Below are 23,477 nucleotides of genomic sequence, written 5' to 3' on the forward strand. Positions count from 1 at the left end.
TCAAACCTCCATTTAGCTCAGACACCTTGGCTGGGGAATTCTGGGAGCTGAAGTCCAGACATCTTAAAAGTTGCCAAGGTTGGGAAACAAGGCACCAGGCTAGAAACCAGAAGACCCAAATAATGGAATAAACAGAGTTAGAAGGAACCTTAGAGGTCTTCTAGTCCAATCTCCTGCTCATACAGGAGACCCTCTACTATTCTGGACAAGTGGCTGTCCAGTCTTAAAAGCCTCCAGTGATGGAACACCTACAACTTCTGAAGGCGGGCTGTTCCACTGGCTTACTCTTCTCACTGACAGGAAATTTCTATTTAGTTCTAGGTTGCTTCTCTCCTTGATTAATTTCCATCCATTAATTCTTGTTCTGCTTTCTGATGCTTTGGAAAATAGATTAACCCCCTCTTTTTTGTGGCAGCCCATCAGATATTAGAACACTGCTATCAACTCAGCCCTAGTCCTTCTTTTCATTAGACTTCACATACCAAAATCCTGAAACTGTTTTTTGTACGTTTTAGCCTCCAGACCCCTAATCACCCTTGTTGCTCTTGTCTGCACTCTTTCCAGAGTTTTTATATCTTCTAAGTGTGGTTCTCATCTTGGTTTAGACACAAAGCCAGGTAGGTGTAAAGGGCTGTGAGAAAAAGAGCCACAGCCTAGACAAACATCAGATAAAATCTGAGTTCAAACCAGAAACGTAATTTGAGAAAGCATCTCTTTTCTCATTCTCTGGAACATAAAGGCAGGGAGGGAAGAGAATTCTGTTACTGTAATGCAGGTTTTTTTCAACCATGACCCCTTTAAGATGGGTTTGAAGAATTCTGGGAGTTGAAGTCCACTCATCTTAAAGGGGCTGTGGTTGAAAAAACACCACTGTAACTTTACAATAAAAGTAGTACTGTATTTGTATTGATGATTTTGGTTTCCTGGCTTGAATCACCTTGAAGGGCCAACACAGGGTGACATTGGGTCAGTTATTCTCTCACAGCCCAAGAACGCTACCCAAACCACTTCTGAAAACTGCAGGGATTGATTCAGGCAGTGACCTAGAGGTAAGATGGACTCAAAAGCATGAAAGAAAACAAAAATATAACCCACGCGTGAGGAACAGGATGTTTTTGCTGACTGAAATGGCTCTCGCGAACTCTTTGCTCTTGCCGGTTACATAAATACCATTTTACAGGGCTGATGGGATTGTAGATATATCCAGAAATGTCAAGAAAATCATGCAATGTAGCTTTTGCAGCTTCTCCTTTGGGGAGGAAGCAGCTCTAAGTTGGTGCTTATGTAAGAAAACGCCACTTATCCAGGGCACTGGATCCTTTGAAGCGTAACCGAGTTGCTTTTGGTGTCAACTCAACCAGGCTCCCTTTCATACCAGGAAGGCTTTGGAGAATGTTAGCGAAATGCATCGCAGTTGCTGATCATTCCTCTACAGGATGCCGGTAAAATCCTTCTCAGCATCTTGTGTCATAATGCCATTGCCACATTACCAATTCACATTCTTTGCTCGCTTTCATTCATAAATTGTCCTTAGCGCAACCAGTTATGAAAAGGCTCTGAAAAAAAGGGAAAGGAAATAAACCATAATTGTCACAATCCATCTGGAGTTGTCGCAGTTTTGCCCCAAGGAGGGTTCTTGCCACCTAGTTTGACTTCAGCTATCTATTTCCAAAAGAGGAAAATAAAGCAGCAATGGTGGTCGTGTGGTTAGAATGCAGTACTGCTGGATGCCAGCATTTCAGCAGTTCGATCCTGACAGGCTCAAGGTTGACTCTGCCTTCCATCCATCCAAGGTGGGTAAAATGAGGACCCAGATTGTTGAGAGCCATATACTGGCTCTGTAAAACTGCTTAGAGAGGGCTGTAAAGCACTGTGCTAATCTAAGTCTAAGTGCTAATGGTAGTGCTGTAAAGAAATCAGATTTGTCAAAGAGATTGGGGAGAATTGCATTGTTTTTGGAGGGGAGAAACAAGACTGTTAAAGGAATGGTCCATGTTATGGGCCTCTCCAAGGAATCAGATTCTGAATTAATAGGAGCAATGGGGTGGAATGTATCTGGATCCCCAAGAGGGAGGGATTGCATTCCAGAGGACCAAGAGACAGAGAAGTTTAGATAGTTTGGATGGGAGGAAGAGAATCAAGATGGGTACAGGTAGTCCTCGACTTAACAACAATTTGCATAGTGACCCGTTCAAAGTTGTAATGGCACTGAAAAAAGTGACTTATAACCAGTTTTCACACTTGTGACTATTGTAGCATCCCCATGGTCACATGATCAAAGTTGAGATGCTTGGCAACTGACTCATATTTATGATGGTTGCAGTGTCCCCGGTTGATGTGATTCCCCTTCTGCAAAGTCAGTGGGGAAGCCAAATTTACTTAACAACCATGTTACTAAGTGAACAACTGCAATGATTCACTTAATAACTGTGCAAGAAAAGTTGTAAAATGGGGAAAATTTACTTAACAACTATCTTGCTTAGCAACAGAAATTTTGGGCTCCTCAATTGTGGTTACCTATGTATCTTTAAGGATGCAAGTAGTTGTTTTACCAATAAAGGAGCGTGGAGCATATTTGTAGTTAAGGGTTGAAATAATGGGTCCTTGGTTTGCCTCACCCAATTCTCTTGCTGCAGCCAATTCGCCATGGGACACTTTTTGGAACAATCTCAGCGTGACCAACTCGCCACAGGACAACTCAACACGGGACAATTCAATTTAATTATTTAAAATATTTTTTAAAAAATATTTTTTTGTCATTCACATTTTATTTTATCCCTCCTTTTCATCCTTTTTTAATGATTGTATTCCATCCCTTTGATATGAGTGTAATTGGTTGTGGCGAGTTGTTTTGCAGCGAGTTGACGGCGGTGAACTGGCCATGGGAAGTTGGCCATTGTGAATTGGCTGCTGCAAGTTGTCCTAGATCAGTGATGGCTAACCTTTTTGTTGTCGCATACCGAAAGCCACATGCCCCCCCCCCCGTGCCCCGGTTGGAAAGCCTCCTGCACCAACCTGGAAGCCAATACGGGGCACGGAGGTGCCACGTGAGGCCCCAAAATGCCATGTGAACACCCCCTCATGCATGCCCCCTGTGCCCTGTGCATGCGTGGCAGAGACCTGAAGACCAGCTGGCCGGTGGGAGGTGCACACATGCTCCTCCATGCATGGTGGAGCTGGGCTGGGGCTACGGCTGGCATGCCTGCAGAGAGGGCTTGTTCTGTTTCCCTCCCCCCAATACTCCCAGCAATACTCCCAGTCAGTCAGAGGCCTCCTTTTCTCCTTTTATTTACATAGATATATGTCCTGGCCACGTCTACCCACGGGCCTGCCAAGTTTCTGGAGATAACGAGGAAATTATAGATAAGGCCAGAATTACTCACGAATATATTCTTCCCTCCATTGAAACAGTTTGCCCGCGCAAATTCATTGCTTTGTCCAAGACAAAAAACCAGGAAGTCCCGCCTCCTATTTATAGTCTCTGCAGATGTCACTGCATGACAATTATGACTTGGCTTTATCCCAACACTGCTTCTGCTGCGCGCGCCGGTCACGCCTGCGCAGCCTTGCATCACTCCAAAACTGTTCTTGGGGCATTGCCAAATCAGAAGAAGGCTCCAGGGAATCAGGTCTTGCCGGCCCCTCCTCCTCCCTTTGAGTGGGTGCCAGGGAGGGAAAGGGCTCAAGAGAAGCAGGGCTTGCCAGGTCTTCTCCCTCACTTTCTGAATCATCCGAGTCCAGGAACCTGGGTCACAACAGGGCTGTGCCATAGGTTTGCCATCACCGTCCTAGATCCTCCTTGGTGCTCTCTGAGCTTGGCTATTTTCTTGCAGATCTTTCATTACCCAAACTAGGTAACATCATGACTAGCACTGAGGTTATTTAGTTTGGATAATGAAATACAAATAGAAATAATACAAATAGAATGAGACTATTGCCTTATACATTGTAAGCCGCCCTGAGTCTTCGGAGAAGGGCGGGGTATAAATGTAAACAACAACCAAAAAAAATGTCTGCAAGAAAATAAGCAAGCTCAGAGAGCACCAACCTTTAGTTTGGCAAGATTTCAGTCTTTAAGTGAGGAAGAGTAAAACTGCTCAGAAGTAACTCTTCATGTCTGTCTTAGTTTTGGGAGCCTGACAAGCAGAGTCTAACAGATGCTGATCTTGCAAGCCAGCAGGTATTTGGGCATGTGCAGAGGGAACTCAAAAAAAGGTTGAGACTTGTGCATTCAGCTCTGATCCCTGCATCTTGACCCTCCCTGCTGGGAACCTCTCTTTCTCAAGCATGCTTCTCTTTTTTTCTGGAATTTTCCAGAGGTCTCGCACTGTGGTGAGATTTAGACTCCCATAAAAGATTCTGATCTAAATCTGACCTGCTGCACATGTAACTGCTGGCACGGGAAAGATTGCCAACTGCCAGAAAAGGACTCTCCTCCTCTTTGCTGCAGCCCTCAGCAGGAGCAGTTACTAGCAAGCTTGAAGAATGGAAACTTAGCATGTACAAATATCCTCAATGTCAGCGTTTCAGAAGAACCCAACTACACTCAACTTACGATCACAATTGAGACCAGAATTCCCATTGCTAAGCAAGGCGGTTGTTAAGTGGCTTGTGCCAAATTTTATGATCCTTTTTTGCCAGTCGTTAAGCAAATCATGGCAGTTATTAAGTGAATCACATGGTCATTAAGTAGATCGAGCTTCCACTTTAGATTTTGCTTCCACCTGGAAGGTTGCAAATGGCAATCACATTATAAATAAAGATTGTCCTCAATTTACGACCACAGTTGAGCCCAAAATTTCTGTTGCAGATGAAACAGTTGTTAAATGAGTTTACCCCATTTTACATCCTTTACTTGCTACAGTTGTTGCTTGTTTGTCTTTTTTTGAAATTTTTTAAAAAGTTTTTTAGACAAATTAAAATCTTAAAAAGATTACAAATCTTTTGTGCAATTCCAACATATATGTATCATTGATTTCTCTAATTTTACATTTTATCAATCTGATATGTATCCAAATATTTTATTCAATTAATCATTTAATTAACTATAATAATTCATTCTCTCATTTCATATAAAATATTCTAAATTTAATATTTAATCTTATTACGTCATTCATTCCATCATCTTCAATCAATATGTATTTAAACAATTCTTTCATTATAAAAACCTCTCTCAAATCTTTTTTAACATATTTTTCCCACTAGAATAGAATAGAATAGAATTTTATTGGCCAAGTGTGATTGGACACACAAGGAATTTGTCTTGGTGCATATGCTCCCAGTGTACGTAAAAGATACCTTCATCAAGGTACAACACTTACAACACAATTGATGGTCAATATATCAATATAAATCATAAGGATTGCCAGCAACAAGTTATAGTCATACAGTCATAAGTGGAAAGAGATTGGTGATGGGAACTATGAGACGATTAATAGTAGTGCAGATTCAGTAAATAGTCTGACAGTGTTGATGGAATTATTTGTTTAGCAGAGTGATGGCCTTCGGGGAAAAAACTGTTCTTGTGTCTAGTTGTTCTGGTGTGCAGTGCTCTATAGCGTCGTTTTGAGGGTAGGAATTGAAACAGTTTATGTCCAGGATGCGAGGGATCTGCAAATATTTTCACGGCCCTCTTCTTGATTCGTGCAGTATACAGGTCCTCAATGGAAGGCAGGTTGGTAGCAATTATTTTTTCTGCAGTTCTAATTATCCTCTGAAGTCTGTGTCTGTCTTGTTGGGTTGCAGAACCGAACCAGACAGTTATAGTACTTGCTACAGTTATAGTATTTGTTATAGTACTTGCTACAAGTTATAGTACTTGCTACAAGCCATTGTACTTGCTACAGTTGTTAAGTTCATCTGGCTTCCCCACTGACTTTGCTCGTCAGAAGGTTGCAGAAAGGGGTCACATGACTCCGGGACATTGCAACTGTCATAAATATGAGTCTATTGCCAAGCATTTGCATTTTGATCACATGATCATGGGGATGCTGCAACAGTCATAAGTGTGAAAAATGGTCATAAGTCACTTGTTGCACTGCTGTCGTACCTTTGAACTGTCACTAAATCAAGTGTTGTAAGTGAAGGACTGCCTATATATACTGCTTACCAAGTGACTGAATGTTGATCTTATGACTGCAAAGGTTGTAATTGCAGAGTCTGGTCATAAGGTCTATCCAGCACGTGGCATATAAGCGATGCTTGACCAGGGTCCACAGGATTGTCTGGGGCTCTGCACATCCCCTCACAACCTGTTTTCCTTCTTGCCTTCTGGGAGGGGGCTTCGGAGTATCCAAAGCAGAACATCCGGATGCAGTCACAGTTTTGTTCCATATAGCATTAACCTTGTGAACTCTCAAGTTTCCTCTTTTCACTAGGTATTTAAAATGGACAGTGATTATTATATATAGGTTTTGAGAGCAGGCAACAGAATTTCATTTTTAATGTGTGCCAGTGTGCCCACAGTAAAAAATGACAATAAAGGTTATCTATCTATCATCTATCTATCTATCTATCTATCTATCTATCTATCTATCTATCTATCTATCTATCTATCTATCTATCTATCCATCCATCCAGTCATTTTTTTCAGTTGAATGGTCATTAAACAAAGGGTTATAAGTCGAGGACTATCTGTTCTGGAGAAATGGGATGGTTCTCTTGGCCGGGCTCCAGCCTTTTTGCCCCAATGTAATCTTCATCCTGCAGATTTTTCCATAGCTCAAACTTGCCCTCAGTTATTATCAGCCCATTTCAAGGCTCAGTGGGCTGTTCCACAATAAAGCTGCTATCCAGCTGAACTGAAAGTTCAGGTTTGAAGATGCTCCTAAATCTGCCACAGCAGAAGAATCTCATTGGGCACTGCAGCATCTGTTGCTCAGCCTGACACCATGCCAAGGATCAGCCCAAAGAACCCTGAGACCTCTTGTTATCTCTGTCCTTGGAAGAAGTAGCCTCTCTGCTTGTCAGGGCAGATTTGCCCAAATCAGGCACAGCAGATAGTTTACTTGTCATTTATGGAAAACTTTTGTTTTCCAAGATGGCAATTTCATCTTTCTTGGGTTTTTTTCCCCTTTTGTTTTGCTGATTGGTCAACAGCCAGTTATTCTTCAATCATGTTTTCTGGTTCCCTGATTTATCTTAGCACCTGATATTGAACAGAGCTAGCCAATTCATAGTGCGTTTTGATAGGCTTTCTTTTTTAAAAAATAAAAATAAAAAGATATTTAGATTTTTACCTGTCACCAGCCCTCTATCCCTAGTTGGACATTCAGACAAGAGAAGGTTAGTAATCCTGAAGCAAAATTTATACTTCTATATTAGATTCCAGGAGAATCCCACAGAGTTTGCATACAAGTTGCTCCATACATACAAAATCTGATGGCCTAATATCCTTAAGAGTCACCCGAATTCAGAGTTTATACAGATAAGGACACAGGGGCTGCCACAAAGAAGAGGGAATCCACCTATTCTCTAGAGCAGGGGTCTCCAACCTTGGCAACTTTAAGCCTGGAGGACTTCAACTCCCAGAATTCCCCAGCCAGCAAAGCTGGCTGGGGAATTCTGGGAGTTGAAGTCCTCCAAGCTTAAAGTTGCCAAGGTTGGAGACCCCTGCTCCAGACACCTAAAGGCAGGACAAGAAGCAATGGATGGATAAATTTCCTGCCACTTAGAACAATAAATCAGAGGAACAACTTTCCTCCAGAAGTTATGGATGTTCCATCACTGGAGGCTTTTAAGAAGAGATTGTACAGCCACTTGTCTGAAATTGTATAGGGTCACCTGCTTGAGCAGTGGGTTGGACTAGAAGACCTCCAAGGTCCCTTCCAACTCTGTTATTCTGATTGAAAGTGACCTCTATAGCTCTCAGAAAGCGAAGGATCAACTCTCAGAGTGCTAACAACCAGATGACTGCAAAGAATATAAATTCTTCCATTCCCCACTATACGTTAGAATTGAAGAAGCTTCCTGGGTGAGAAGTGAAATGTTTTCAAAAAAAGAAAAAGAAAAGAAAACCAAGAAAGTCCAATTGTCTTTTGGAACAGAACCTTAGGACACCCCATGACCTGCATGAATGTCTAACTTTTGTCCCTCATTAAATTCAGGATATGGCATAACCTTCTGACATTCCAGAGGGTTGGACTAATCAAAGAGAAATTTCCTGACAGAACAATTAATCAGTGGAACAGCTTGTCTTCAAAAGTTGTGGTTCTTCCATCACTGGAGGCTTTTAAGAAGCGATTGGATAGTCATTGTGCAGAATGATATAGGGCTTCCTGCTTGAGCAGGGGTTGGACTAGAAGGCCTCCAAGGTACCTTCTATTTTCTGTTATTCTGTGTCTGGTTGAATGTTAGGAAAACCACCCCAACAAGAGAAAAAGCTTGACAGTGGGACCAAAGACCCATTAAAATTTCAGATTTTCATTCATGGCGAAGTTCAAGCAGAGGCTTGAGAGTTGTTTGTCAGGAATGCTTTTAATTTAGATTCCTGCACTAGGTATGGGGTTGGACATCATAGTCCCAGTAGCCTCTTCCAGTTGCAATTTTTGTCAACCTGTTCATTGTGATTGAAATCTGCCCTGTAGCTACTTCTTTATGATACATCTCACTCTCCTTGTCTGTTTTTCTCTCTGTAGCAAGACGGATTCTGGATCTACTCCGAGTACTGTAATAACCACTTGGATGCATGCATGGAGCTTTCCAAACTAATGAAAGACGGCAGATACCAGCACTTCTTCGAAGCTTGCCGTCTCTTGCAGCAGATGATTGACATCGCCATAGATGGTTTCCTGTTGACCCCTGTCCAGAAGATCTGCAAGTATCCTCTGCAGCTTGCAGAACTGCTCAAGTACACTGCACAGGATCACAGGTAGGTGTGTGTAGGAGGTGGGGTTGGATTCAGGGCTGGGAGGAGCAGCAAAGCAGGGAAGTCTTCTGGGACTGTTGGAGATGGATCCTTTTAGTTTAAGCCGTTTCTTTCCAACACATGACTCTGGGATTTTCATTGCTAAGCGTGAGCTACTACCATAAAATAGAATTTGGAATGGAAGGACAGATGATAGTCAACATCCACAATAAAGATAGTGTTTGTAGGCGTGTAATACACCAGTAGTTCTTGACCTGTGTCCGTTTGGTCAGCAACAGTTCGAAGTTATGATGGTGCTGAGAAAATGGTGATGATGGTCGGAATTCCTAGCACCCCCATGGTCTGGGTCCTTGGCAACCGATCCATACTTACCATCCATTGCCAAGGGCCCTGCAATCGTATAATTGCCATTTGCACATGTCCGTAATGGCTTCCTGGGGAAACCACATGGAAGGTCACCAATTACTGGGGTAAACCTCTACATCTGTGCACCCGCCCCCAGCCCTTCTCTGGTCATGTCACTGTGCACCGTTCCTGACCCATGCTGTTCTCTTTCCCTCCCCCAATACTCCCAACAAAGAGTCAGTCAAAGGCCTTCTTTTCTAATTTATTTACATAGATAAATGTCCTGGCCACGTCTACCCACGGGCCTGCCAAGTCTCTGGAGATAACTAGGAAATTATAGATAAGGCCAGAGTTACTCACGAATATATTCTTCCCTCCATTGATACAGTTTGCCCGCGCAAATTCACTGCTTTGTCCAAGACAAAAAGCCAGGAAGTTCCAGCTATTGCTTTTATAGTGTCTGTAGATGTCACTGCATGACTCATCATTCATTGGCTTTGTCCCAATGCCTCCTCTGCTGCGCGCGCCGATCACGTCTGCGCAGTCTTGCATCAAGCCAAAACTATTCTTGGGGCGTTGCCAAATCAGAAGAAGGCCCGAGAGAATCAGGCCTTGCCGGCCCCTCCTCCTCCGTTTGGGTGGGTGCCAGGGAAGGAGAGGGCCCAGGAGAAGCAGGCCTTGCCAGGTCTTCTCCCTCACTTTCTGAATCATCTGAGTCCAGGAACCTGGGTCACAACACATGCTGCACCTACACATCCCTTTCCTGACTCATGTGGTGCCTCTTGCAACCTCCACAATCTTCACAGCACTTCTCGCACATCCCCGCACATCCTCCCTGACCCAGATGGCACCTCTCACACACCTCCTCCCCAATCCTGTGGTGCCATTCATGCATCCCCTTGCACCCCTCCCCAGTGTGCACCACTCATGCAACCCTGCACACATTCCCTGACTGATGCAGTGCTTCTTATGCAGTTCCGCTGCACAGCACCTCTCATGCAACCTCCCTGCTGCAGCTACTTCACCACCTGCCAGCCGGGGACTTGCAACTTCCTGCTGGCTTCCCCACTGACTGGTTGTGGGAAGCTGGCAGGAAATTGCCTCACCTAAAGACTGTGGGTTTCAGCTAACTGTGATAACCAGGACTGCAGGAATTGTGGTCACTAAACAATGTGGTTGTGCTTCACGACTGCATTGCTTAGTACCAGAAATTCTGGTATATACTTCCAATTGTTAAATAACTGTTATTATTTTCTGCAAATGCTGACGGGATCTCAATAGCACCTTGAGCCATTCTTGGAAATAAAGATGTGATTCCTTTGCAGAAGGACCACCTCTAATTTAATTTATATTTCAAAGCTCAGCCTCCATTTGGATAGGTAGCTGTTTGTGGGCAGAGAAATCTCCCCCTGACATCAGCAAGTGAGTCTCTTTCTTTCCTGCCCATTAGCAATCATTTTTATCTTTCGGCCATCTAAATGTACTCTACAGGATGCCATCTGGGTGGAAAGCCAGACTTCTGGTCCTTGAAACACCTGGCATTGTTTGGCTAGGAGCCTCGTCCTCCCATGAAATCATTAAGGAAAAGATACAGTTCCCCTCCAGGGAACCATTCCATAGTATTAATCCATCGGCCCCAGCAAACGTCCCTGGCCATTTCTCCTCTGTCATTTGCTCATTGAGCTGGAGCCGTTGGGCTTCTGTCTGCAAAACCTTGTTTTGTTAATGAGTGGATGGCAGGGGAGGGGAAAGCAGGGAGGGGAGGGGGTGAAGCTCCATTCATAAATGACACCCTAAATTTTTTTTAAAAAAAGTGAGGGAACACAGCTAGGACAGGAAGCATATGTACCTGCCATTGAAAAGAGGGATGCTGAAGGCAGAGGTGGTTCTGGATGCCTTGGTTTAAAATCTAGGCATCCAGAATGTAGGAGGGGAGATGGCTCAGTTTCCTAAAGGCAGCTGTTGGGCGGTATGTGTGTGTGCCTGTGTTTGTGTGTGAGAGCTGAAGATCAGCTGATTAGATTGTCCTCTGTTCTTTGCCCCAGTCAACAGTCCTCTTCTGGCTGGAATAGCTTGTCTCCAGAAGTTATGGGTGCTCCATCACTGGAGGCTTTCAAGAAGAGCACTTGTCTGAAATGCAATAGAGTCTCCTGCTCAAGTGAAGGGTTGGACTAGAAGACCTCCAAGATCCCTTCCAACTCTATTACGTTATGTTATATGTTCTAATTTGTCCACACTGGCTTCTGAGTTCTAGAGAATAACTTGACTTCCTCTGGTGACCTATAGGTTTAGGGAAGCCATCTTACCTATTGGCAGGTAATTACAGGATACATGCCTCTGGCATTCTCAATATTAGTTTATTTATTTATATTTCATGTTTCTAGAGGAGAGGCCCTGAACAACATTTCCCAGCACCTCCAGGAAGCAAGGCAGTGTGTGGAGCACTGACCTTTGAGTTGGGTGCATAATGTTTGCTTAGTGACATAAGACGGCGTTCAGTAATTACAGGTAGTCCTTGACTTGCAGCCATTTCTTGAAAGACCATCCAGTTATGATGGCTCTGAAAAAAGTGAATTACAACTGGTCCTCGCACTTAAGACCTTTGCAGTATTCTCACAGTTGCGTGATCAAACTGCAGTCTCTTGGCAAAACATTTTGTAATGGTTGCAGTATCCCAGGATGATGGGATCACTATTTGCAACCCTTCCCAGATGGCTCCCGAGATGCAAAAGTCAGTGGAGGAAGCTGGTTTCATTTCATTACTGAGTGATTGACTTAACTGTAGTGATTTGCTTAACAATTGTGGCAAAAACGTGGTAACATCAGCTGCAGCGCCCCTAACAACCACCTTGTTTAGCAGCAGAAATTCTGATCCAGGTTGTGGTCATATGTTGAGGACCAACTGTATATGGACTGATCTGTTGGGTAGCCTAACCATTTGCCCAATGATGCTTCATGAAATCAGCTGTTAAGCCATCTGATTGATCAGTTTATTAGGTTTACAAGCCACCTTTTCTTCAAGAACTCAAGACAGCTTATGTAGGGATCTGTTTGCACCAGGGAAATCAGGAGATCCAGGCAGTGCAAATGGGTATAACGATTTGTTAAGCTCTCTATAGCAGAGGTCCCCAACCCCAGCTGTGAGCTGTTCACAACCAGGCCATGGAAGTGTCAGACGACCATGCGCATCGCCACTTGCGTGAGCAACAGAGAAGCACATGCACGTGTGCTCCATTTGCAGGAGCCGTGTGTTTGCATGCCTGCTGTTTGCGCAAATGGAGGCATGTGTTCTTTTGCCAGCCACTCACGAAGAACCCTCCCCTCCCCCTCTCCAACCCTAGCCATTGACAAAGCCGGAAAGATTAGACAATTCTGCTGTACAAGAATCTGAACTAGTAACTTCCAAGGAAAATTAGCAGGAATGAAGAATAGAGAGGAATTCACGATGGGCTGGACTTAGATCTCTTGTGGGCACTTAGGGACTCATGACTGATGATGCTTTTGACTCCTCGCTCAGGCTCAACTTGGTCAGCTTCTATAGGATCTGCATTCATTTTATTCTCCAAAAAATAACTTGACTGGCCCCAAGTAATCCAGCAATAGTAATTCCACTAGAGCTGAGAATGGATTTCGACTCAGATCGCCCACTCATGTTCCCTAACCTTAATCACTCCATCAGCTTGGCTCAGCTTGATGGTTTGATTTGGGAGAAGAAGGTGATTTTCTATGTTATATGACAATAGAAACTGTGATTTGTAAACCCTGCTTCCGGCTTGAGCTGTATGAAGCCAGTCTCTGACTTCTGCTGGTTATGATCTCTCTTGCAACTTATCTTTCAGTCTCTGTGTGTTTAGTAATCTGCATTTGCCCTATCATCCTTCTTCCTTCCTTGTTCCATTTAAAATAAACCATAAATTTTATTTGTCTATGGAATTTCTCAGTGATCCAGGTCATGGCTGTCCCAAAGGAGGTTTTTCCAAAGGCAGCTGGACTTCCTTGTTTTTTTCCTCTTAAAATGCTTCTAAAAAAATGAAGAAACTACTTGGATGAGAAGCGAAACATTTTCAAAAAACAACAAAAACAACAACCAGGAAGTCCAGTTGGTTCTTGGAAAAGCACCTTTAGCAGGGGTGAAATGTAAAATTTGTTACTACCGGTTCTGTGGGCGTGGCTTGGTGGTGGTAGATAATGTGACTGGGTGGGCGTGGCCAACTTTTTTTTTACTTTTAAAAGCATTTTTTCTACAACCTCTTCGGCAACCTCTTTTAATGCTTTAAAAGCATTAAAAATGCTTTTAAAAGCCTCTGCCGATCCCAGCTGAGCTGCGCGATCATCAGAGGCTTTTTTTTTACTTTTAAAAGCATATTTTGGCTGAAGAAAAAATGCTTTTAAAAGTTAAAAAAACCCAACTCTAATGATTCTGCAGCTCAGCTGGGCATGGGGGTGGGGGCAGGGATTTTTGGTACCAGTTCTCCAAACCAACCGCCGCCATCGCTACCGGATCATGTGATCCGGTCCGAACCGGGAGCATTTCACCCCTGACCTTTAGGATATAAATTTTATTTAAAGTTTTAAAGAGAACATTAAAAATTAACACCCACTAATATAGAAGAAAAAAAAACAAAGCAGAAAAAAAAAGACTAAAGTGCAGGGGGAAAAAAAGAATAAGAAAGAACAGTGGTTTCTGTTCAGATGGTATAAATCTTGCCCCTTTCCTTCCCTTGCTCCTTCTACTCAGGGAGCACACTCTTCTGTGTGCAACAGCATTTTGTGTGGTAGCAACGCAGCCAGAAATAACAAAGGAGTTTCTTGGCAGGAGCTGATGTGGCATTTTTCTGACATAATGCTGAGTGGGAATACACCAGGTGTTTGTGGGAGGCCCACAGCCAACCTCATGCTAAAATGAGCAGCTCTTTGAATGTGGAAATGTAACCGGCGCTCTCTGCCCAGGTTCCCCCATTGGGATTCTGTCGGAAACGCTGAGGTGTTTGTCAAAGTTGTGAGAGGAGTAATGGCTCAGTAACCAACCCATCTCAGGAGGCAGTGTTTGGAAATTGCTTGGAAACTCCCACATCTCTTCCTAGTTGCTAAGTTATTTACTAGTTACTAAAGAGAATTTCCTAACGGTGAAAACAATCAACCAGTGGAATGCCTTGCTTTCAGAAGTTGTGGGCGCCCCAGCATTGGAGGCTCTCAAGGGGATACTGGACAGCCATTTGTCTGAAATGGTATAGAATTTCCTGCCTGAGCAGGGGGTTGGACTAGATGACCTCTAAGGTCCTTTCCAGTTCTGTTATTCCATGTTAGCTTTCATTTTGGGTCTGATGAATTTGCTTTCAGAGCAGCCCTGGCGATAGGTTCTTGGGTGGAGTAGTTTACTCTTGTCTCTTGACAGGCAGGTCAGATTGATGTATATGTGAATGACCAATCCGTTGTGCAATCATTGTCCATCAGTTTGCATTCACCTTGGCTTCCTTGCTTCCTTTTGAACCCCAAGGGAAAATGTCAGGATGAAAATAATCTCATAACCTTTTTTAGACTGAGAAACATGGGCAGTTGAGAAGGAAGAATGAGCCATAGAAAATAATTCACCTTCAGGAATGCAGTAACAGAAGCTCAAAAATACCACCAGAATGTATTTGAAATCACTTCTCAGGGGCCATGAGAGGAAGGTGGAGAAAACTGGACGTTGCAGAGAAGAGAGCAAGACAGAATTCAGCAGAATGTTGGTGTAGGCTGTAGGGCAATGTTTTCCAAACTTTGACAACTTTAAAATGTGTGGATTTCAACTCCCAGAATTCCTCAGCCGACAGAAACACTGGGATCAAAAGTCGGGGCCCATTCAGCAATGAAGAGAGAATTCTTTAGCAGGCCATCTGGGTGGACATTTAGAGAGACAGATATGCTTCTATCTCCACTAAATCGTTTATTCACATTCTGCTTTGCAGGGGATAGATTGAGACCTCTCTATGGACTCTCTTGGCCAGGAACAGGATGGCAAGGAGCTGTCCATGGTTTTGAACCTGAAAAGACCATTCTTTACTCTGAACCACGGGTCCCCAACCTGTGGGACATGGGCCATTACTGGGCCATGGATTATTGGCCACTGCATCATGTGAGTAGCTGGCTGGTGCACATGCATGCATGCGCACATGCAGCTCTACTCACACAAGAGTTGTTGCGGACACTTGCAGCCCCACGTGCAAGCATTGTCATGGGCACTTGCGACCCCACTCATGCGAGCAAGGGTCTTCGCCTGGGTGCACGCACCCATACATGTGCCTTCTCGTCCAGAGGTGAGTTTCAGCAGGTTCTAACCAGTGCTGGAGAACCAGTAGTAAAAATTCTGACTGGCCCCACCCCCATCTATTCTCTGCCTCCCAAGTCCCAGCTGATCAGGAGGAAATGTGGATTTGCAGTAACCTTCCCCTGGATTGGGAAGGGAATGGAGATTTTACAGTATCCTTCCCCTGGAGTGGAGTGGGAATGGAGATTTTACAGTATCCTTTCCCTGCCATGCCCATCAAGCCATGCCCACAGAACTGGTAGTAAAAAATTTTGAAACCCACCACTGTTCCTCTCCCACAAAACATCCCCTCTTTCCTTCCTCCCCCAACTCTGGGCTCCAACCCAGAAAGATTGGGGAACTCTGCTCTGAACCATTAAGATGGCACAGAATCTTGGTTCTTGTTTCTGGCTAGACCGACCTTCCCCAGAATGTTATTGTCTGCATTTATGGACTTTAAATCTCAAAAGTCTCCACCAGCTTGGTTATTTCTGAGAACTTGGAAAATCCAAGACAGTTTCACATAATAGTAAACAATGTATATAAAAAAAATAAGGTTGTGCGTCATACTTGTGTTTTGTAGACCCCTGGAATCTATTTTGAAAATTCCAAACGTGTATACAAGTTGATCCATGACTAATTGCCACATGGATTTCACAACATTAAGCTAGACCTGCTATCTGAGGTTAGTAAAGAAGTCTGGTGTAATTTATATCAGGCTGCTCTATTGAACTCATATGTGAAGGGATACATGACTGAAGATGTTCTCCAAAGATCAGTGCTTCTAGACTGTGGTTTTCTCCCAAAGAAACCTGATCAGCCTTTCCAATCGGTCTCCAGATTTGTGGGTATCAACTCTCATCATACCTTGAGACTAAATCATACAATGATCAGTAAAGGAAGTAGGCATGCTTAGCCTATCAAAGCGAAGGATTAAGGGAGACCTGATAGCAGACTTCCAGTACTTGAGGGCCTATCGCAAATAAGAAGAGGTTGACCTATTCTCCAAAGCATGTGAGGGCAGGACAAGTAGCAATTGGTGGAAGCTCATTAGAGGAAGATCCAACCTAGAAACAAGGAGGAATTTTCTGACAATGAGAACAATTAATCAGTGGAACAGCTTGCTTCCCAGAGTTGTGGGTGCTCTTATCACCTGAGGTTTTCAAGAAATGATTGGACGCCCATTTTTCCAGGATGGTATAAGGACTCCTACCTTGGGCAATGTGTTGGACTAGAAGACCTCCAAGGTCCGTTCCATCTGCATGATTTTATTTTAGTCAATGTAGCTAGAGAAAGAAGATTAAAGCACATATCTAAAGGCCCCCATATTAAAGTATATAGTTGTGGGTACATCTCCAAGGATTTTCAACCTAGTTTCCTGAAATGGGGTAGGTAGACCAACTGCAATGTTGATTTTTTAAAAAATCAATTATGTCTCAACAACCTACTGTTTTCTTTTTCCTCATTAGTGAGAAGCCAATATTACACCCTGAGTTAATAATAAATTATGACACCAAGGAGGCAATTAGGTAGTCCTCCCTCTCTCTCTCTCTCTCTCTCTCTCTCTCTCTCTCTCTCTCTCTCTCCCTCCCTCCCTCCCTCCCTCCCTCCCTCCACCCACCTCACTGAAATCAATGGTATGGTCTTGGAATGGAAAATACAGCACAAGGTAGAAATCAAGACCATTGACTCCAATAGTTTTTTAATTTTTATTTTGCAAAAGTTTGATCCTTGCTGTCCCTGGCAGGACTTGCACTCACACTTGTGCTCACACAGAGACACCTAGGCCATTGCATAAGTGTCCATAAACATGTTATAGAGTTTAATTACCTGCGTAAGATTCTGCTAGGAGAACAAACATCGGTGGCAGGATCCAGTCCAAAGAAATTAGGTTAATGTATGTCATGTTAACTTCTTTGCACTTTCTTAAAATACATCTTCCCTTATGAAAGAGATTTTTTGCAAAATCTTTGTGTTGGATCCAATCTGAATTGGTCACTAGGACCAAAAATTTATTCTTTTAAGCTTTCCGACTCCTGCTAGAACCCATCCTCAGGGAAGTTCTCTCTCTCCAGAATGCGTGCACTGTGCTGTTCTACGCTTTGTATTTACATGGGGCCTAGTTGTGGGTGGCTTTTAGTTGTTAATTAGGGTGTTGATGGCATGCTATTAAGTCCTTAGTTATTGTTTCTTTGTGGCTCCTAAGAATCTGATAACCTGATAATAAATCAGCACTCCTATTGACTGACAAGGGGCCTCATTTCCCAGACATCATTCATTTCTCTGGTTATTGGTGCTCATTGCCTCAATTCTCAACAGAGAATTCCTTTATTGTTTCTCCTGGTGGGCTGTTTGAGGTTGCAATGGATGCTACTGCTGTTTGGGGTCTGTGTGTGTTTATGACGTGGCTTTCCATCTCTCTTGTAGACTCCCTGACTGTCGACACTTCCTGTTATACAAAGGCTTAGGGTAATAGGAGTACAGAAAGCCAAGGAATTTATATCATCCTAGAGAAGGGATTGCATACTTAAAGACTGGACATATGTGTGCAGATTTTTGATGATTTCGAAACAAAATAATACTACACTTACACTTATGAGAAGGTCGCCAAATTTTTCTTTTCTGTTGAAGAAATTCATCAAATGTCATCTGATTAAAGCAGGAATGCTGGAAAAACTTGTACAATAATTATAACATAATTCCCCAACCATAAAAGAGCTTGTTGTAGTCCATTTGAACTGAGCTTGGGATCTGTCTGAAAGTTCCTCAGGACCCTTGGCTAAGTTGCTACCTCACTTAGGCACCATTGGATGGTTTATTCAAGAAACCATAGCTAAGGATTCTTTGGCTGGACAACCCATTGCAGCCTTTGCTGGATCTGGTGAGAAAGTTCTCAACTGGAATTCAGGGCCCCATACTTCCATGTGAAGATAATTTGCCAACAATATAGTATGAAGAAAGGACCACAGATCTCATGAAAAAAAGTAGAATATAGAATAATGGAGGCCTCTTCTGAGACCTTGGAGATATTCTAGTCTAATCCCCTGCTTGAACAGGACACCCTATACCATTCCTGATAAATGGTTGTCCAGTCTCTTTTTGAAAGCCTTCAGTGATGGAGCACCCACATCAGAAGTCAAGCTGTTCTAGGAAATTTCTCCTTAGTTCTAGGTTGCTTCCCTCCTTGGTTAGTTTCCATCCTTGTTTCTTGTCTTGCCGCTTGATGTTTTGGAAAATAGTTTGACCCCCTTGTCTTTGTAGGAGCCCCTTAAATATTGGAACTGTGCTATCATGTCAGCCCTAGACTTTCTTTTCATTAGGCTAGACATAGCCAATTCCTGTAACCATTCTTTATATGTTTTAGCCTCGAGTCCCCTAATCATTCTTGTTGTATCAGGTTTAATTTTGTAGTTGAAGGTAGTGGTGAAATCCAATTTTTTTCACTACAGGTTGTGTGGGTGTGGCTTGGTGGGTGTGGTGTGGCTTGGTGGGCATGGCAGGGGAAGGATATTGCAAAATCCCCATTCCCATCCCACTCTGGGGCTAGCCAGAGGTTTATTTGCCGGTTCTCCGAACTGCTCAGAATTTCCGCTACTGCTTCTCCAGAACCTGTCAGAACCTGCTGGATTTTACCCCTGGTTGAAGGGCTAGGTAGCTAAAATTCTTTGGGGGACAGCAAAGAACCACTGCTTACCAGAATGGCTCCCTTAGACTTAACTGGTTTGATCCAATTTTCCATGCACATTTCATCATGTTTCCAGGTGACATCTCCATTGTTCCATCGCTTCTGTGATTTTACAGGCTCTTCCACCCCCACCCCCTCTGTTTTCTTCCCAGTGATTACCGGTACGTGGCCGCTGCGCTTGCTGTCATGAGGAACGTGACCCAGCAGATCAATGAGCGGAAGAGGAGACTGGAGAACATAGACAAGATCGCTCAGTGGCAGGCGTCTGTCCTCGATTGGGAGGTAGGCAACCCTCCTTCCAGTATTTCCCTTCTGCCTGTGGCTCAGTGCAAGACTTCAGAGCAGATCAGGTTTTCCTTTCCTGACAACTGACCTCTGGGGATTTATGTAGTTATTTGCATAGACAATTTATGCCCTGCATTTTCATTAGGGAATGGCTTTCCCACCCTCTCCAAGTCGTGTTGCTTTGATGTCTGCATTGTAGACATGTTTAGGGAGGGCCATTGCTCATTAGGAAACTCAGGGGTTTCTTTGGCTCAAGGCCTCCCTTCCCCGTTGAGTCCACTGTGATTAAGTTAACTTGGGCAGATGCGTGTGAAACTCCTGCAATGCGCTGATGTTGGATGAGCCCCATCTTTGGTTAGTTACAGCTACTACGATTAAAACGCTTAGGGTTCTTTTCCTATTTCCTTCCTTGGACTTTCACACATATTTATCTAAATTGCCGTTGCATTTAGAGCCTCCCTTTTCTTGGGAATTAAATGCTGAACAGGAGAGATCTCTTTGTTTTATTCCTACAACACTCCCACGAAGACAGATGAACCGAGAAGCTGTATCTGGTCAGCTGTCTTAGTCATAACACTATTAATAACTGTTTCTCAGGGGGAGAGGCTAAGAATTGGACTACAGTGATTTATTTTATTTTGGTTTAGTTTGGTTGAGAGCATCTTTTCAGAAGCCCGTCTTTGTGGCTTGTGTACCATGGTTTTTTTTTATTATTAATACAGGTAGTCCTTGAATTATAACAGTTCATTTAGTGACCGTTCAAAGTTACATCACTGAAAAAAGGACTTGTGACCATTTTTCACACTTAGGTCCATTGCAGCATCCCCATAGTCACGTGATCAAAATTCAGATGCTTGGCAACTGACTCACATTTATGATGTGGTCGCAGAGCCTTTTGCAATTGTCTGCTGGTGATTTTGTTGATGCCGATGGTATTCAAATGGTGCTCCAGATACTTTGAGATTGCACCCAAGGCACGTATGACTATTGGGGCTATTACTACTACTACTACTACTGCTGCTGCTACTACTACTACTACTACTACTACTACTATTATTAATAATAATAATAGTAATAATAATAATGTGAAATGAAAATAATAATAGTGAAAAAATGGAAAAAGAGAAGGTAAAATGGGTGAGAGAGGAGACAAAAAAGAATTTACTTCCAATATGTTTCAGTGCAGTAAAATAAAAATATAGCCTCATTTTTTTAACTTAATAACTACTAGCTATTTTTGTAATAAGCTAGTTTAATCAGGAAAACCAAAGTCAAAATTTCATATATATTTTTTCTATCTTAAGCACAAAATACAGAAAGGGCTTCCAAGTAGAGACAAAACGGGATATTTTCTTTTCTCTACATAAAGCAGTTAATTTTGCTCTTTCTGCTCCTTTTCTGTCCATTTGTCTTTCGTGGGATTTGTGTCTCTGGTGATAGCATTTAATGTAACCTAACCTGTTACATTAACGGAAGCTACATTTGTGGATGTGTGACTTGAACCACTGATGTGTTGATCTTCATAGTGATTAATTACCTTGATTTCTATATTACTGTTCTCTTGTTGCAATTAAGACAATTAGCCATTTATAACTTAGGACACAAATCTTATCTTCGTCTACTGAAATGCTGAGATGTGATCTCCACGCTCTTCTCTCGATACACCTAATTTGGGCAATTTCTCTATATTAAAAAAAAAAAAAATCTCCTAATGTGATTCTCTTTCAGCCAAGTCATTAGCTGAAACATTTGCAGGCACATTTCTAATGTTTGAAATATACTTGCCTCTTATGAGCTCTACACGAAGTATTTATTCCAAAGATTATTGGAAGTTCACTTTCTTCTATCCAGGACATGGCATATAAGCCCTGTTTGACCAGAGTCCGCAGGATTGTCTGGGACAGAATGGGACAAATCGCCACGGCCAACTTGCTGCAAGACAACCCAATATATTTTATATGTTTTAATTTTTAATTTTTGTCGTTCGCTTTTCATTTTGTCCCTCCTTTGGCATCCTTTCTTTAATTATTCTATTTCACTATTTCTTCGATATTAGTGTAACTCTTGTCCCGCAGTGAGTTAGCTGGGGTGAGTTGTCCATGGCGGGTTGGCCTTGGGGAATTGTCATAGACCCCGTCTGGTCTGTGGTCTACACATCTTCTCCATGGCTGGTTTTCTTTGTTACCTTCTGGGAGGGGGCTTCAGGGTATCCAACACAGAGCAGCTAGATTCTGGAATTTTATTTATTTATTTATTTATTTATTTATTTATTTATTCATATTTTTATACCGCCCTATCTCCCTAGGGACTCAGGGCGGTGTACAGCCATATAAAAACAACATAAATATACAAAGTAAAACATTAATCTAAAAAACTTATTAAATAGGCCAAATATTTAAAATAGACATATAAATAATAAAACCCAGTTTAAAACCAAATCTAAAATTTAAACAATTAAAATTTAAAAATCTAGTCCAGTCCTGCGCAGATAAATAGATGTGTCTTAAGCTCGCGGCGGAAGGTCCGAAGGTCAGGAAGTTGACGAAGTCCTGGGGGAAGCTCGTTCCATAGGGTGGGAGCCCCCACAGAAAAGGCCCTTCCCCTGGGCGTCGCCAGTCGGCACTGCCTAGCTGACGGCACCCTGAGGAGTCCCTCCCTGTGAGAGCACACGGGCCGGTGGGAGGCATTCGGAGGCAGCAGACAGTCCCGTAAGTAACCCGGCCCTATGCCATGAATAGCTTTCTACCATAGAGTATCAGTCCTATTATCGCTCAAGTCTCTTTTTTCCGCTATGTATTCAAAACATATATGTGTGTATGTATATACACAGCATATCTATGTGTGTAGGTGTGTATTGAGAGTAGGCATCAGAATTTCATTTTTAATATATGCTTATGTGAACACAGAAAAAAACACAATAAACATTATCTTCTCTATCTTATCTTATTTTAGTCCAGACTGGATTGTCTATCTTTTTGTGATTTAAACACAAATCCTGGACAGGATTAAAAGAGGGTAAACTCATATTAAAGAATTGCTGAGTTAAATCACATCTTATTCTCACAATCCAATCCCCAACAAATTTTTACTTAAGGCTAGTGTAGTAAATGGCTTAATGAATATATCAGAGCTATGCTATAGTCAGGCAAAATTAGCTGTCTCATTTCCAGAGAGATGAAATAGCCTTTGTTTTATTTCTTGTTGCACTTCTAATATGTAAATAATATCACATTTTTATCAGGCTTTGATCAGCCAGGAACCTAAGATAATACAACTTCTCTGGCAAATTGTAGAATATTCTTTTGCTAAACATCTTTTCCAATGTATGCATTCTTGAAATAGTTTTTTTTAAAGGTGAAACCTTATTCTCCAATATTTTCTTTCAGATATTCCTTATTTCAAAAGAGCAGTGGCTTTGTTGTTCAAGTTCTACACAGAAATAAAACTAATGTGAAATAAATACTTTATTTGGATATTTGTTAGTTGTGCATGGCCATCTAATTGGCATGTATTAATTATTTAATTTAAATTAAGAGATATGATTGATGGGGATTGGTGGGAGGAACTGAAATTGGTGGGAGGGGGAGTTTTTGGGGGACACACACGATTAATTATTTTTTCTTTCTGTTCTTTCTTTACTCCTTTGCATGTTTTAATGCAAATAAGGAATTCTTTTCTTAATGGAGATTAACTAGGTGTCTTGCTTGTTGTCTTTTAAGAGCCTTGTTGATTCTTTAATATTCACCAGAGCATGATACATGGATATATAACTTGAGAACAAATGGAGAAGGACAGGATTAATAGTTTGACCCCCCCTTCTTTGTGGCAGCCCCTCAAATATTGAATCACTGCTATCATGTTGCCCCTAGTCCTTCTTTTCACTAGACTAGACATACCCAATTCCTGCAACCGTTCTTCGTATGTTTTAGCCTCCAGGCCCCTAACCATCCTTCTGGCTCTTCTCTGCATTCTCTCCAGAGTCTCAATGTCTTTTTTTTAGTATAATACAA

At 42.5% G+C, this 23,477-nt stretch overlaps 1 protein-coding gene across 7 annotated transcripts in view; it reads left to right on the forward strand.

Annotated features, from left to right (window-relative positions):
- Positions 1-23,477, forward strand: part of ARHGEF9 (Cdc42 guanine nucleotide exchange factor 9) — a 369,419-nt gene that overhangs the window by 236,073 nt on the left and 109,869 nt on the right. For all 7 annotated transcript variants that reach the window (XM_058154714.1, XM_058154711.1, XM_058154715.1 and 4 more), the window contains 2 exons: positions 8,637-8,869; positions 19,335-19,464. In XM_058154714.1, the coding sequence (XP_058010697.1) occupies positions 8,637-8,869; positions 19,335-19,464 (363 nt within the window). The remainder of the gene's footprint in view (positions 1-8,636; positions 8,870-19,334; positions 19,465-23,477) is intronic.

Source organism: Ahaetulla prasina, chromosome 11 (genome assembly GCF_028640845.1).
Source record: "Ahaetulla prasina isolate Xishuangbanna chromosome 11, ASM2864084v1, whole genome shotgun sequence".
NCBI lineage: Eukaryota > Metazoa > Chordata > Lepidosauria > Squamata > Colubridae > Ahaetulla > Ahaetulla prasina.